The sequence below is a fragment of the Lethenteron reissneri genome, chromosome 8 (assembly GCF_015708825.2).
Source record: "Lethenteron reissneri isolate LAM-NWPU_2019-01 chromosome 8, ASM1570882v1, whole genome shotgun sequence".
Lineage (NCBI taxonomy): Eukaryota > Metazoa > Chordata > Hyperoartia > Petromyzontiformes > Petromyzontidae > Lethenteron > Lethenteron reissneri.
This window is the reverse complement of record NC_083786.1, coordinates 4,856,787-4,871,302: the sequence shown is the minus strand read 5'-3', so window position 1 is coordinate 4,871,302 and position 14,516 is coordinate 4,856,787. Positions and strand designations below refer to the sequence as shown.

At 48.9% G+C, this 14,516-nt stretch overlaps 1 protein-coding gene across 1 annotated transcript in view; it reads left to right on the top strand.

Moving 5' to 3' along the window:
* Nucleotides 1–12,325: 12,325 nt before the first annotated feature.
* Nucleotides 12,326–14,516, top strand: part of PAX9 (paired box 9) — a 46,698-nt gene continuing 44,507 nt past the window's right edge. The window contains 1 exon segment of the mRNA XM_061579135.1: nt 12,326–12,745. Coding sequence (XP_061435119.1) covers nt 12,742–12,745 — 4 coding nt within the window. The 5' untranslated portion in view covers nt 12,326–12,741.

Sequence of the window (14,516 nt, the reverse complement as noted above, 5' to 3'; positions counted from 1 at the left end):
CACCAATCCTTTAACTATAATACAATTGTGGTTAAAGGATTGGAAAGTGCCAAAAGTCTATTTGCTGACCAACAGGAAGGGCGTCATTAGTCTTTGAAGGATGATGAAAGCCGCGTAGGCAACAATGGAAGCAAACAATACGGCTTGAAATTAGAAAATTAAGAACGCAGCGCTGGCGGGGGTAGGGGGTGTTAATTCTAGATTTGAAGCTTTCGTGACTGCAAGGATTCATATTCTTAGGTTTTTTCGGTAAAGTCACGTAGGTAAAAAATGTAACCTGAAGACGGAAGCTTGTGTTGCCTCCGAAACGTCGTGATTTTAATTTTAATTTAATTTAACTTTTATTAATTATTTTTTTTACCTACCTGGTGACTTTACCGAAAAAACCTAAGAATAGGGGGGAGGGTGGTTACGAATCCAGACGTCGCCGACCCACTGACGTCTCGCCGTGGTCGGGAATCGAACTCGCCGGCTGTAAGTACAGCAGTGCGCTAACCACTGCCCCACGGCCACCCCCGCGTAATTTGTAAAAAACAAAAAAATTCCACGAGACAACGAGCGGCATGCACAGCAACACAGCTCATTGAGTCCCATTGCCTCATTAGATTGTATCGAGTTACCGTCGCCTAACGAGCGGCGCTCATTCGGTGATGCAACTCGCCACGAGCTCGCGTCCGCTGTGAGCTCACGTGGCAGGGACGCCGCCGAGGCAGGCGAGGCGATGTGCGGCTCGAACGAGCATCGCTCCACGCGGTGTCCAAATCGCCACCGTGCCACAAACCCCCCCCAGAGCCATTGGTGGAAATTTCGCATCGGGGTGTCCGATTCGCTCGGACCGGGTGCATCGCACGAAATCATTGACGGAAGCCTTGTTGACGACGCGTGGCGGGGGGGAGGGGTGATCACGTGACCATACTTCACCACTCTGGTGAAGGTGGGGAGCGCAGACAGACATGGGGAGCATTGTGTATTACAAGATTCGATGAGACTCCAATGCTAGCTGCTCGTCCACAACGTAGCCCTCGCAGTTACCTGTACGGCACTACATCACCTGCGCTATTTGTATTGTATCTGTACAAGGTGGAGCTACAACACCTGGGCTGTTTGTATTGTATCTGTACAAGGTAGAACTACAGCACCTGGGCTGTTTGTATTGTATCTGTACAAGGTGGAACTACATCACCTGGGCTGTTTGTATTGTATCTGTACAAGGTGGAACTACATCACCTGGGCTGTTTGTATTGTATCTGTACAAGGTGGAGCTACAACACCTGGGCTGTTTGTATTGTATCTGTACATGGTAGAACTACAACACCTGGGCTGTTTGTATTGTATCTGTACAAGGTAGAACTACAACACCTGGGCTGTTTGTATTGTATCTGTACAAGGTGGAGCTACAACACCTGGGCTGTTTGTATTGTATCTGTACAAGGTAGAACTACAACACCTGGGCTGTTTGTATTGTATCTGTACAAGGTGGAGCTACATCATCTGGGCTGTTTGTATTGTATCTGTACAAGGTGGAGCTACATCACCTGGGCTGTTTGTATTGTATCTGTACAAGGTAGAACTACAACACCTGGGCTGTTTGTATTGTATCTGTACAAGGTGGAGCTTCAACACCTGGGCTGTTTGTATTGTATATGTACAAGGTAGAACTACAACACCTGGGCTGTTTGTATTGTATCTGTACAAGGTGGAGCTACAGCACCTGGGCTGTTTGTATTGTATCTGTACAAGGTGGAACTACATAACCAACCCAAACACCATCCAGACCCAAGCCTGCTTTGCTTTCGGGATGCGGCGGGTGACTTGCGATTAGGATCCGTAGTCGTGTACTCCTTACTGCCCGGCAGTTAAAGCTTTCTTCTATGACGCGATTAGCATAGTTGGTTACGTACGTTGCCAAAAAAGTCCAACATATACGTGATACACATAACGCAAATACAAATACAAAGATCCCCCGCGTAGCCTTAACAGATTGTGGAGGCAAGTGCTGTTAACGAGTAGCGCCTATGAAGGCCGGGACGAGAGTGGGTGGCCAGCACCACGCCCGGCCGCCTTTGTCTCCCTCGTGGCGATGATTTAAACCACCGCACCAGGTACTCATTCGAGGCTGAGTCGACCTAAAGCAGCCGCTCACGCACCTGGGACAAACACTAGGGCCTCACGCCCGTACACGTGGCGCGCTGCAGCCCTCTTCAGGTGCAAGCAAGGGTGGTACAGTCGGGGTTTTTACAATCGGGTTTAATTGTCTTTTTATATTAAACCCGATCATCTGAGATTGGGAGAAATCCGGTTTAATTGGTTCTAATTGCAGAACCGCACTTCTCAACGACGGGCTTCATCGATTCCAAGCTAAGGAACTCACTGGCGCCCACGATTGTGGATGAGAAGCTCGTGTTCATCAAGACCAACCTGCCCGCCGCATTCTACGACTACCCCGTGCCCGACGCCCCCCCCCCCCCCCGAGTACGATAGCAGCACCGACGAGGAAGCAGCCTAAGCCTTGGATCAGAGTTTCGTATTCATTAAACCAGGTTTTAATTCCCCGAAATCGGGTTTAATTGTATTAAAGAAAAAACCCGATGCCTGCCGCTGGAAAAATCGGGGTTTTTCCACCCATGGGTGCAAGTCACGTGTTGAACTCACGACTCTGGTGCCACGGCCAGTGGCGGGAATGGCATCGCAAAGCGCGCCGTTGCGGCAACGTCACGAGCGTTGGACAGGCAGGGGGAGAGGTCGCGTAGTGGTTAGCGCTACGCTGTGCTATGAACCCGGCGACCCTGGTTCGATTCCCACTCACGGCCAACACCAGTGACGATGATCGGAACCGGTCCTGGGCCTCCCCTAGGTCGACTCAGCCTCAACATGAGTACCTGGTCGCCACGAGGGAGACAAAGGCGGGCGGGCGGGCGTGGTGCTGGCAACCCACCCCCTCGTGTGCCGTGCCGGCCTTCATAGGTGTTCGCTAACAGCACTTGCCCCAACAGTCTGTTACATGCTATACGGGGGATCTTTGTCTTTGCCTTGCCCCCACCCCTCTCTCTAGCGGCCCAAGCTACGAGTTGGGCCCCCTTGACAACCACCACGAGAGACAAATCGAATATTGGGGCCCCCACGTGACCGATTGCCGCACTCCATGAGCTGATAATGTAGTCAACAAGGCCACTGCGAAGCAATGGACTTCAGAGTACCGCCAACGCGATCATTCGCCCGGCAGCAGCGTGTCGGGCATTCAGCACGGGGCCACTACTCACGCTGTTCGCCGGCTCACTCGCCAGCCTCGGCATGAAGCGTGCCTACAGCCCCCACGCGTGACTGGTCATCTCCGCCACCGCTTGGGACAAAAAGGAGGAGGCGTTACACGTTCAATGTGAGAGCCAGAGATTACGTGCGAAAGAGTTGTATGCCTCATGGGATTCCTCCACTATAAATACAGATTCTGATTCTGTTGTGGCGGTACATACAACCCAACACGTGGCTATAAATAAGAATGCTTTATGTACATCTTGATTTGAAGCTTTCGTGACTGCAGGAATCCATACTCTTTGGTTCTTTCGGTAAAGTCACGTAGGTATAAAAATTAAATCAAACAAATCACGACGTTTCGGGCGCAACACAAGCGTCCGTCATCAGGTGCGAAAGCATGGCCTGCTGCAGTCTGCATCATGGCCTGCTGCATCAGCATGGCTTGCTGCATCAGCATGGCATGCTGCATCTGCATTATGGCCTGCTGCATCAGCATCAGCAGCAGGCCAAGCTTTCCCACCTGATGACGGACGCTTGTGTTGCGCCCGAAACGTCGTAATTTATTTTATTTTATTTTTATACCTACGTGACTTTACCGAAAGAACCAACGAGTATGTTATATGTAAAGGTAATAAATAAGACACACTCTCCATCGTCTGATGGACTCAACAAATGATTCACCGCTCGATGCAGGAGTTCCGGGAAGCGTCAATGAATCCATGCGACCTGAGTTCGATTCGCGGTCACGGCTAACATCAGTGGCGAGCGATTCCTGAACCAGTACTGCCACCCCCCCCTCCCCCAGTCCACTTCACTAAGCGGCGCTGACCATCGTGGAGAAGTATGGCCAAACATGCCCCACTTGACCGAGGCCTTAATGCAGTAGTGGGTTTACAAAGGGTTGCGCGTTGTTTTCGTGAAACTTGTTACGATATTTTTCTTGGTTCTTGCGGTAAAGTCACGTAGAAGGGAAATAATAAAATAATAAAAATAAAACATAATATTTTATTATTTTTCTTCTACGTGACTTTACCGAAAGAACCAAGAAGTTGAATCCCTGCAGTCATGAAAGCTTTAAATTGAAACTTGTTACGATCTGTTTAAAGCACCTTCAGAATAGGTCGAATGATACTAATCATAATATACATGCCATCTTCGTGTCTCGCTTTTCATAATTTCCGATCAATTCACAAGCCGTACACGAGACATTCAAATACGTAGGCAATGCTAAATAATTAAAAACAAAAAATAACACGGAGACAACAAAAGACTGAATAAAATTCATAAACAATCAGTTTTTTTTTATATACGCATGCTTCGATGTCCTCCGTCTATGCATTGTTGTAAATGCACTGTAACGCTCTCGTGCCTATGCAGCCCTGCACCGACCAGCATGTTGAAGTATGGCCTCGTAAGCCCCCCAACCCCCGCCACGACTTGCACGGCACTAAGGAGGTGCTCGCGTGGCAGTGGCTTGGTCAACGAGCTGTCAACCAGCCTCGGCAGGCTGCTCCACATGTCTTGTGACGCCCCCCCGCCCCCCACGTTTAATTGTTTACAACGTAATATATTTAAGTCAATAAATGAATACGCAATTATGGGAAAATGGGAAGGGTCAATTAATTAGTGGGGGGGGGGGGGGGGTCACAAGACATCTGAACCACCCTGTGTCCAGGTCGCTTCTGAAAAAGAAGTTAATTACTTAGAAAGATAAAAAAATACATCGTTTAGTTTTATTTATATAATGTTTAATGATTTGTTTATCTATCCGATACCTTGCACCCCTTTCGTATTTTTGCATTGTTTGTTACTTTGACGTTCTGCTCCGTCCCTCCTGCAAATCTTTTGAAAAAGAGCTTCATAGCTCATCGGATTGCTCCGGTGTAAAATCAATGCTCCGAATCTGATTCTGAAGTGGGCAGGTGAAGTGTTTCTTCAGCGAGAGAGAACGACAACAATGGTGTTCACGTGGGACGGAGAGTCACCCCCCCCCCAGTCATTGTCCGGACGTCTGCATTTCACTCCCTCCACCCCCCCCCCCTCTTCTAAATTGGAATCTCGCACCCAGACCCTCACCCGACCCACCCCTGGCTTCGATCAGCCGCGAAGTTTCTGGGCCACAGTCCCGACGTACGTATGTGGAACTTCTTTCGCACCGTACGTAGGCAAACCGTGCTAATCGGAGCTGCGGGGGGGGGGACAACAAACTAAACCACACGCAGAAAAAAAAACGCATCCACAGCACAAACCGTGGCAGCAGCAGCAGCAGATGAGAATTGTACTTCACGACGATGATGATGATGCACAAACGGAATATGAAAAACTCTCCGATCAGTGTGCGGAGACTACGGTCGCCATCCAGAACAGAACCACGTGACACGTTTGACTTAGACTCAATGTCCGATTCACAAATTCGAAGGAGGGAGGGAGGGGGGACAGTATAATAATGTGGTCGCCACGGTGGCGAGATGTTAACTACCTCGCCTGGTATGCAGGAGGTCGTGGGTTCGATACCGACCCTGAAGTCTGCTGCTGTATATTTGGAGTTTGCATGTTCTCTCTCCCCGTGGTTGCGTGGATTTTTCTCCAGGTCCTCCGGATTTCCCCTACACATTTAGAACGAACACATGTCTCGAGTATTTGACTGCTGCGATACATTTACACGTGATGATGATGAGCCACTTCGTTGAGCGATCATTTGTGGCCAGGTCACTTCTGAAAAAGAGCGATATGGCTCAGTGGGCCTTACTTGGTAAAATAAAAAAAAATACTGTTTCGTAGTTTTAATCCTTGACGCACTTATCGAGCTCAACAAACTTGAAAGTAAAAACAAAATCACAGCTTTTGCTCTACATCAACATCAGCCGAAGAAGATGGCCTACAATCTACAGGTGCAATGCAACGACGTTTAATGAAGGTTACCATTCAAAGTGTCAGCATGCAAATTCATCGAACCGGGGTTGTGATCCACTATCCCGTTCATGAACACGAATCGCCAAACCGTTTCGAACTTACAGCTCCTTCCACACGCGGTCCCACGCGCATACCAACTTCGCCGTCCATAGTTCGGTAATCTCACACCAGGGTTGAACATCGGCTATCGTTACTTGTTAATGCTGCGTGCGCGAAACACGACGTGCACGACAGAATGCACGGCTCTGTATCTGTATCACCTGCTTTAGTTGCAGTATTTCCGCTTTTGAATTGTAGTATTAAACAGTGTGATGCAGATGTCATATGGCAAGCAGGTACTGTATATATATAATTGCATACATCTCCGTTATGTGTTTGTAAGTTACGTGCATTATACACCGGTACGGAAGATAGTTTATTAACTGGCACACGTATGTATGTCGGACTTCTTTTGCACCGTACGTAGCCAACCTCGCTAATCGTAAGTGCGGGGGAAGGACAACGAACTAAACACAAAAAGTAGTTGTAAAGAAATGAGTTTTCAATCGAGAATTAAAAGTGCATAGCTTCAGTGGCTTCCGAATATCGGGAGGAGCGTTCCAGACGGCCGCAGAAGCGCATCTGTATGTGTGTTTATATATATACGTATAACATATTCAGTGTTTAGGATAAACGCGTGTGTAATTTTTTTATTATCAGTTTCTGAGCACAGGCACCAAAGCCCACAAGGGCAACATCAACGGATCCAGCAACAAACAGCACAAAGTTGTAATGTATTAACGAGTTAATACGTTTCTTGAATTGAGCATTTGCAACGTTATATGTATACTCGTCCGTGTGTATATATATGTGTGTGTGCGTAGTGGTGGTAGAGAGTGGGTCAAACGCGTACGCCGCGTGCGAAATAGGACACTCCGTAGCCGTGCTATTGCAGATGTGTGTTCATCATCACGATTCACCACGGGCGTGATGGTGACCAGGCACGCAGCTTTGGACTATATACACACACACACATAGTCATATATACACACACATATATATATAGTCCGCGCTAAGTGCCACTCGGGGAGCAATCCATTTAACACAACACAGGAGCCGATACAATTGCTTAAAGTGTCGCTTGATTATAATATACAAACTCGGCGGCTGTCAAATACGCAATGTTTTCGTTTGGTGTAATTAATGTGGGCACTCAGTTCAACGTGTATTCTTATATATATACAGTACACGCTATAAAGCAACAGCATTATCATTTATTTAACGTTAAACAGCAACTGCATAGCGTAGAACTCAAAATAAGAAAAACGCGATTCGTGTTTTAGTATGAATGGGTTATTGGTTACACGTAACTTTCTGTTTGAGAGATATATTGCTGTTCTATGTAATAATTGTAACAATGAGTGTCCATATTAAATAATACCGTTAAAACAAGAATTGGCCAATTCTAGATTTGAAGCTTTCGTGACTGCAAGAATTCATATTCTTAGGTTATACTTTACCGAAAAAAACCTAAGAATAAGAATTGGCCATCCTACTGCTGGATGAAGGCCACAACTTCCTTGCGCCTCTGAGTCGTTCTCTCTCTGTCTTTCTCTGTCTCTCTCTGTCTCTCTCTGTCTCTCTCTCTCTGTCTCTGTTTCTCTCTGTCTCTCTCTCCCTGTCTCTCCCTCGTCTAGAACGCGTGAGCGTCCTCCCCGTGCGACTCGTTGCAAGTCGATATCGTCACTATAACTTGCGCCACGTGCTCATCGGAGGTGAGGGGGGAAGGACAAACGCACCAAACTAAAAAAAGCAGTTCTCAAGAAATGAGTTTACAATCTAGATGATTTAAACGTGCGTAGCTCCGGTGACTTCCTAATATCGTGAGGAAGAGCGTTCCAGACGGCCACAAAAAAGTGCATCTGAAAGCGCTGGTGTAGGGGGTCAAGAGCCAGGACAGACTGGTTCAGACATCTCCGGCCACTCGGTGTTAGCCGTGGTCTGGAATGGAACTCAGCCGGTGGCTGTATTCATAGCGCAGTGCTCCGTAAACCGCTGCACCACCACTCTACCCTGTCATATATGTGTCCTACGCTATAGTTTGTAGTCATTTAGAATTATCGACGGTGCACCGTATAGTACACACACACACACAGGTAGCAATTCAAACGTAACCCACACCTCGTGCGATCGAGGGAACGTCTTGTTTGACTTTACACGGGCTATTGGGAACGGAGAGCATTGAGGATGCGGTGGTGCATCGGACTCTACACCGTCCCTTACCGCACATGGATCTTCGCGTACACGTGCGCGTGCCTTCAGGGTTGCGCCAGTGGTCGGCGCGCCGCGCTACGAACCCGGCCACCTGAGTTCGATGCCCGCGCACGGTCATCACGAGTGACGAATCGGTCCTTGGGCTTCTCGCAGGGCACCACCCGAGTGCCAGGTAAAGATCGCCACTGGGAGACAAAGGCGGTCGGGCGTGGTGCTGGTCACCTACCTCCTGGCGTGCCGTTCCAGCCTTCACAGGCGCTCGTTAACAGCACTTTCCCCAACAGTCAGTTAAGGCTATACGGGGGATATTAGACCTCTACTTGTGCATATATATTCTAAGGAGGTTATACCATCGCCGTGCTGTTAACCTATTTTGCCGAGTGAAATTAAACGCCACTGCACTTGCCCCAAAAGTCTGTTCAGGCTGCACGGGGGATTTTTGTCTCTTTGTTTTTTTCTTCAGCAAACGAGACCAGTTAGTTGTTCTGCTGCCGATATCGTCATTCACCCGTGATTCATCCACTGCTGGGTGGAGGGTCCACCCCACCAATTCGCCGCCATCTCTCACGGCAATGCGATGAACAGGCGAAGCAGGCTCGCGCCCGCCGCACACGGGAGCCGAGTTTTGTTTTTGTTTCATCGCTCCATCTCCTGCGTGGGACGTGCTCTCGGGGACACTGGAAACCCTCCGACAGTGGCTGCCACTCCGTCGCTGTGTCCGCCCGCCCGCCATCCCACCTCGCGACGCGTCCTGCACAAGCCCCGCCACGCTGGCTTTTCTCAACAAGTCGCACACAAGACGAATGGATCATTGAGCGTGGTCGTTGCGCACAAGACAACGATCTCTCATAACGGCCTTTGGCAGACTGTTGGGGCGAGTGCTGTTAGCGAGCACCTATCAAGGAGGCCGACAGGGCCCACGAGTGCGGTGGGGGTGGCAATCTTCACGTCCGGCCGCCTTTGTCTCCCCAATGCTAATGTGTACGGTGATTTTTTCTGGAATTTTTGCTGTTTTTTTATCTTCTTGATTTTCAGTTTGCACATAGTCACATAGTCACTTTAAGATGTTTTCTTGTTCATGTTTTTGTTTGTTGCGGTTGCACCCGATTCAAGAGCCGAATGGCTCACAGGGCTATACCTAATACATGAACTTGAAACTTGATAACTTGTGTATTTCGCACCGCACCAGGTACTTATTGAATGATGAGTCGATCTAGAGGAGGCCCAACCCAGGACAGGTTCAGAAATCCGTCACTCACGCTGACCGTGAGCGGGGATCAAACTCTGCTCAACGGGTTCGTAGCTCCGTGCGCTCACCTCTGCGCCACCACTTCCATAGTGCATACTCACATGACACGCATGCGTACATACACACACACGCACACGTAGGCATGTGGGTTCGTACGCGTGTACGTTTGTATAGAACAACATTGCAAGCCTATGGAACTCATGAAAATCATGTCTAATTTACACCCCTTTTGGCAATAAAATGTTGAACGAAGCAGCTCCCCACTCCCTCCCCCATGCCTCCTCTGTCGTGGGGTCGTTTCACCATACTTCACCACCCTGTTTCGCGAGAGTTTGTTGAAGAGGAGCGGCTGGCCGTGGGAGGGGAAGAGTCGTGGTGGGGTGTGGTGGGTTGGGGGCATGACCGGTCTGGATGTCACTCGCCATTGACGTTACCCGTGGCCGGGAATCGAACTCAGGCATAGCCGAGCTGTGTGTAGCAGAGCGCAGTTGCGCTCGCTAAGCACCGCACCACCGCTCCCCACCCCCCCAACCCCGGCTCAGCCAATTAAGAGCGACACGGACCCGGAGGTTGAACCTCCCTCGCCAGGGGCTCGGAGATCACGAGCCAAGCGGAGGCGGCGACTCGCGGGGCAGAACCCCGTGCGATGGAGACTCGTTCACCCCCATTGGCCACCTTGGCCATACAAAAGACAAAAGACACCTCACCCCGTATAGCCTGTTTAGGCTGTTGGGGCAAGTGCTGCTGGCGAGAAGCTACCTAGCAAGGCAGGCGTGGCGCACGAGCGGGTGGGTGGTCAGCACCAGGCCCCCGGCCGCCTTTGTCTCTCGTGTAGCCATGTTCATACGTGGCACCAGGGTATCCGTTTGAGGCCAAGTCGAGCTCTAGGTTTTGGGTCCCGGGGACTGGTTCAGGTTCTTCGCCACTGTTATTGGTCGTGAGCTAGATGTGAACTCGGGTCGCCGGGTTCGTAGCGCACCATCTACGCGACCGCTCCCCACTCTGTCAGCCCGTGTACAATTGTACACACATGTTATTTAAATTCAAATGTCATCAGTAATTTGTCCATAGTTTGCGCGCACAAGAGTAATAGGAGAATCAAACGAAGCATTTTCTCTGGAATGATATCTGACTCGCAAATCTCACTTATTAAGTGTGTGTTTACGTACACTCTATTACACACAAATTAAGGAAGATATTCTGGACCACTCTTCTCTTTTTTTTACATCAAATGCACAAAATCACAGATGTGTATCTTAAAGGACAGCGTGGATGTAAGTTTAGTTTAAGTTTGCAGCTGCAAAGTGCACGAGTCGCAGATAAAAATGCAAAAGAAACTCTCAATGTTTCTAAACATTAATTATCGTGGGGTAGTATAGATCCTTCCCAAGATACTTTCATAAAATGATGACTATGCACGTTTTTTCTTTCACATATCGTCAATTAACGAATGCGCATGCGATCTAACATCGGCCGCATTTAATTTGTGACCATTGCACAGTGGTTGCGCTGAACAGCAAAGACGACGATCTCCCCGGACAGACTTAGCAAGCTGTTGGGCCGGGCAAGTGCTGTTAGCGAGCACCTATTAACGCGCCTGGACCGACATACGTGAAGGGAGTAGGTGGACATCACCACGCCCCGCCGTCTTTGTCTCCCCAGTGCTCATGTTTACACAAACTGATGTTCAATCTTGATTTGAAGCTTTCGTGAATGCAGGGATCCATGCTCTTTGGTTCTTTCGGTAAAGTCACGTAGTATAAAAATAATAGATCACGACGTTTCGATCGCAACACAAGCAATCGTCATCAGGTGGGACAACCGCAGCAAGAACACACTGCTGAAGTAGGCTCAGCAGTTGTTTCTTGCTGTGGTTGTCCCAAACTGATGTTTGTTGTGCATATATTAAACAAATACAAATATCCCCCCGTGTAGCCTTAACAGACTGTTGGGGCAAGTGCTGTTAGCGAGCCCCTATGAAGGCCGGCACGGCACACGAGGGGGTGGGTGGCCAGCACCACGCCCAGCCGCCTTTGTCTCCCCAGTGCTGATGTTCACACAAACTGATGTTTGTCGTATACACACACACACACACGCGTGCACACGGCGCGTATACGTCAGTCACCGAGGAGATGGAGCGATGAAATCGGCTCGTGGCGTGCAGCAAGCGGAGTATCCCATCGTCGGATTGTGAGAGGCATGGCGATGACTTGGGGCGCGGGAGGGACGTGGGGCGGTGAGGAGAGATTCATCCAGCAGTAAATCGAGCATGGTTGACCATGACACACACACACGTTTACACACACACACGTTTACACATACACACGTTAATCATGTAATGAAACGCGTGCATTTCTAAGTGCGAAATTGCGTAACCCTTCCCCCTTCCCCCCCAAAAAAAAATTCCGCTGTCAATCAAATCCCACGTCCGCCAACCGCGAAGTTTGGGCGGTGTGACTGCAGCGGCGGCCGCACATGAATATTGAATGAATGGGGGGAGCGCGGTCTGTGGTGGTGGGCCAGCGAGGGTATGGGAGGAGGGAGAAGGAGGAGGGTCCGGGGTGGGGGTGTAGGGGGGAGTAAGGGGGAAGTGGGGGAGTAGGCGGCGGGGTAGGGGTGGGTGAGCTAACGACATTCTCTCAAGCGCTATATCAGGTACCCCCGGCAGCCAGGCTTATAGGATATCGTATTAGGGGTTCCTGCACGGCTTGGGAGCGCGCTGCATAGTGCCGTGAGGAGCCCAGTTTATCAAACTGACAGCGCGCGCCGACGCACACCGATTCATCAAGTTAGCAGTTGCGGGCCACTCCAGGATTAGTTTTACCTCCCATCCATGTAGAATTCTCTCACGCAGCGTCAACAAGCAGCAGCAGCAACAGAAGCGATAGCAGCAGCAGCAGCAGCAGGCGAATATAAATCTGCACAGGTGTACATGAGTACAAGACTGGGGGCGAGACAAGCGCAGAGGAGGCCACGCGAAGTCCCCGTGTTGCGCGGAGTGAACCGACAGGAGAGTTGAAGACGTTTGACTTCGGAGGATTAACGCCGCACCACGCGCAACGACGGAGCTGTCAATGGGTAAGGCTGCTGCTTCGCTTGCTGTCCGTCGGCCCGTGTAACCCACGCACGCACCCAGCCGCGAGCGAGAGAGAGAACTACGTACAAACTCGCAACAATGCACACGCGCTGCGAAATACGCGCGCGTAATCGCTCAGCCTCGTGCCGCACGGCTCGATGTCTCGCCACTCGAGATTTTTTTTCCGGCGCTCCGCTGATAGGCTTGCTTGTGCAGGGAATTATCGGCGTGAGCCACCACCAGAGTACAGCCTGTACGCCCCCTCCCAGATCTCAAATTTGCATCACTAGATTAGTTGTTTTCTCTCTCCGTAACGCGGTTAGGCTGGCTTGGTTGTACTGTAATAGGGATTTATCGAAGCACGGCACTAACACGAGAGTACACGCTTACGCCTGTACGTCCTGGCTTCAACTTCTAATCATCTGACAATTGTCAGAACTCTGCTGCTAGGCTGGCTTGGTTGCGCGGGGCATTATCGTTGAAAGGCAATGCCACTTGAATCCACAATAATAATAATACAAATAATACAAATTATTTTGTCAAGGCGCCCTTCCCCCCTCCATCCCAGCTTAAATAGTCGCTCCAAGCCTGGAGTGTGTCATTCAGACTCTGTCTACTCGACAGACCTGCTCTCCACCTGAGGACGGCTGCTTGCGTTGTGGCCGAAACGTCGTGAGAATTATTTTATAATGTTTTATTTTTATTATTTTATTATTTCCATTCTACGTGACTTTACGAAAAGAACCAAGAAGAATATTACTACTATTTATATATTTGATTGCTACGACGTTTGTGATAAATAATACATTTAGATGAGCGAGATGGATGTGGCAAGGCCCAAAATAATAATAATAATGACAACAACAACACGCGTTCCGAACTCTTCTGTGTGAAAGTATCGCGTGCTGCGCGCACTGCCTAATAAAGGTGGTAGGGTCATAAGCATTGGACGGAAACGGCTCGCGTGTCCACCACACATTGTTATTCAATACCAGAACTTATTCTCTCGGCGTATTAAACCAATTTGTTGGCAAGTGGGCCACCAGCGCAAATAATTGAACACACATTCGGAAACAATAATTTGCCATAGATTGGAAATGATCATGTATAATAGGCGAAAATACTCTGCTATGAAATTAGAGTAATATTCGAATACGTCGCCTTTTATATATATACACGCGTGTCAATTTTTTCTTAATTCATGGCAGTGTTATTGAGAAACGTGTTGCGGTTTTGAATCTTATCTATATATTTTCTGGGAAAGCCAAAATCCGGCAGTGGATTTGAAATCGAATATTGCGTTGTCGGCTACGAATACACAGATTTATGATATGTAACTATATAAAACGATATGATTAATTAATAAACACAGAGAACAGTCGAATAGTTTTCTGGTATTCAACGTCCCCCCTGCAGTAATTCCTAATATAGGCTGCGCGTGCTTTGAGCAGTTATTTATTTAGTAATAACTCACATTATATTTATAGGAGAGCAGCGAACAGTAGTGCATGTCTAGGAGTTATTTAACCCCTTTCCTTTTAAGAGATGGTTTAGATTTTCACATCGTCCGGGGTTTGTTTATTCTGACCGGATTTATTTGAAGTGAGTGGCGTTTATTTTACTCGGCAAAATGGGTTAACAGCACGCCAGGGTGTGTACAATTGTTTAACCTCCTCAGTATATATATATAAAGACCCCCCGTATAGCCTTAACAGACTGTAGGGGCAAGTGCTGTTAGCGAGCACCTATGAAGGCCGGAACGGTACACGAGGG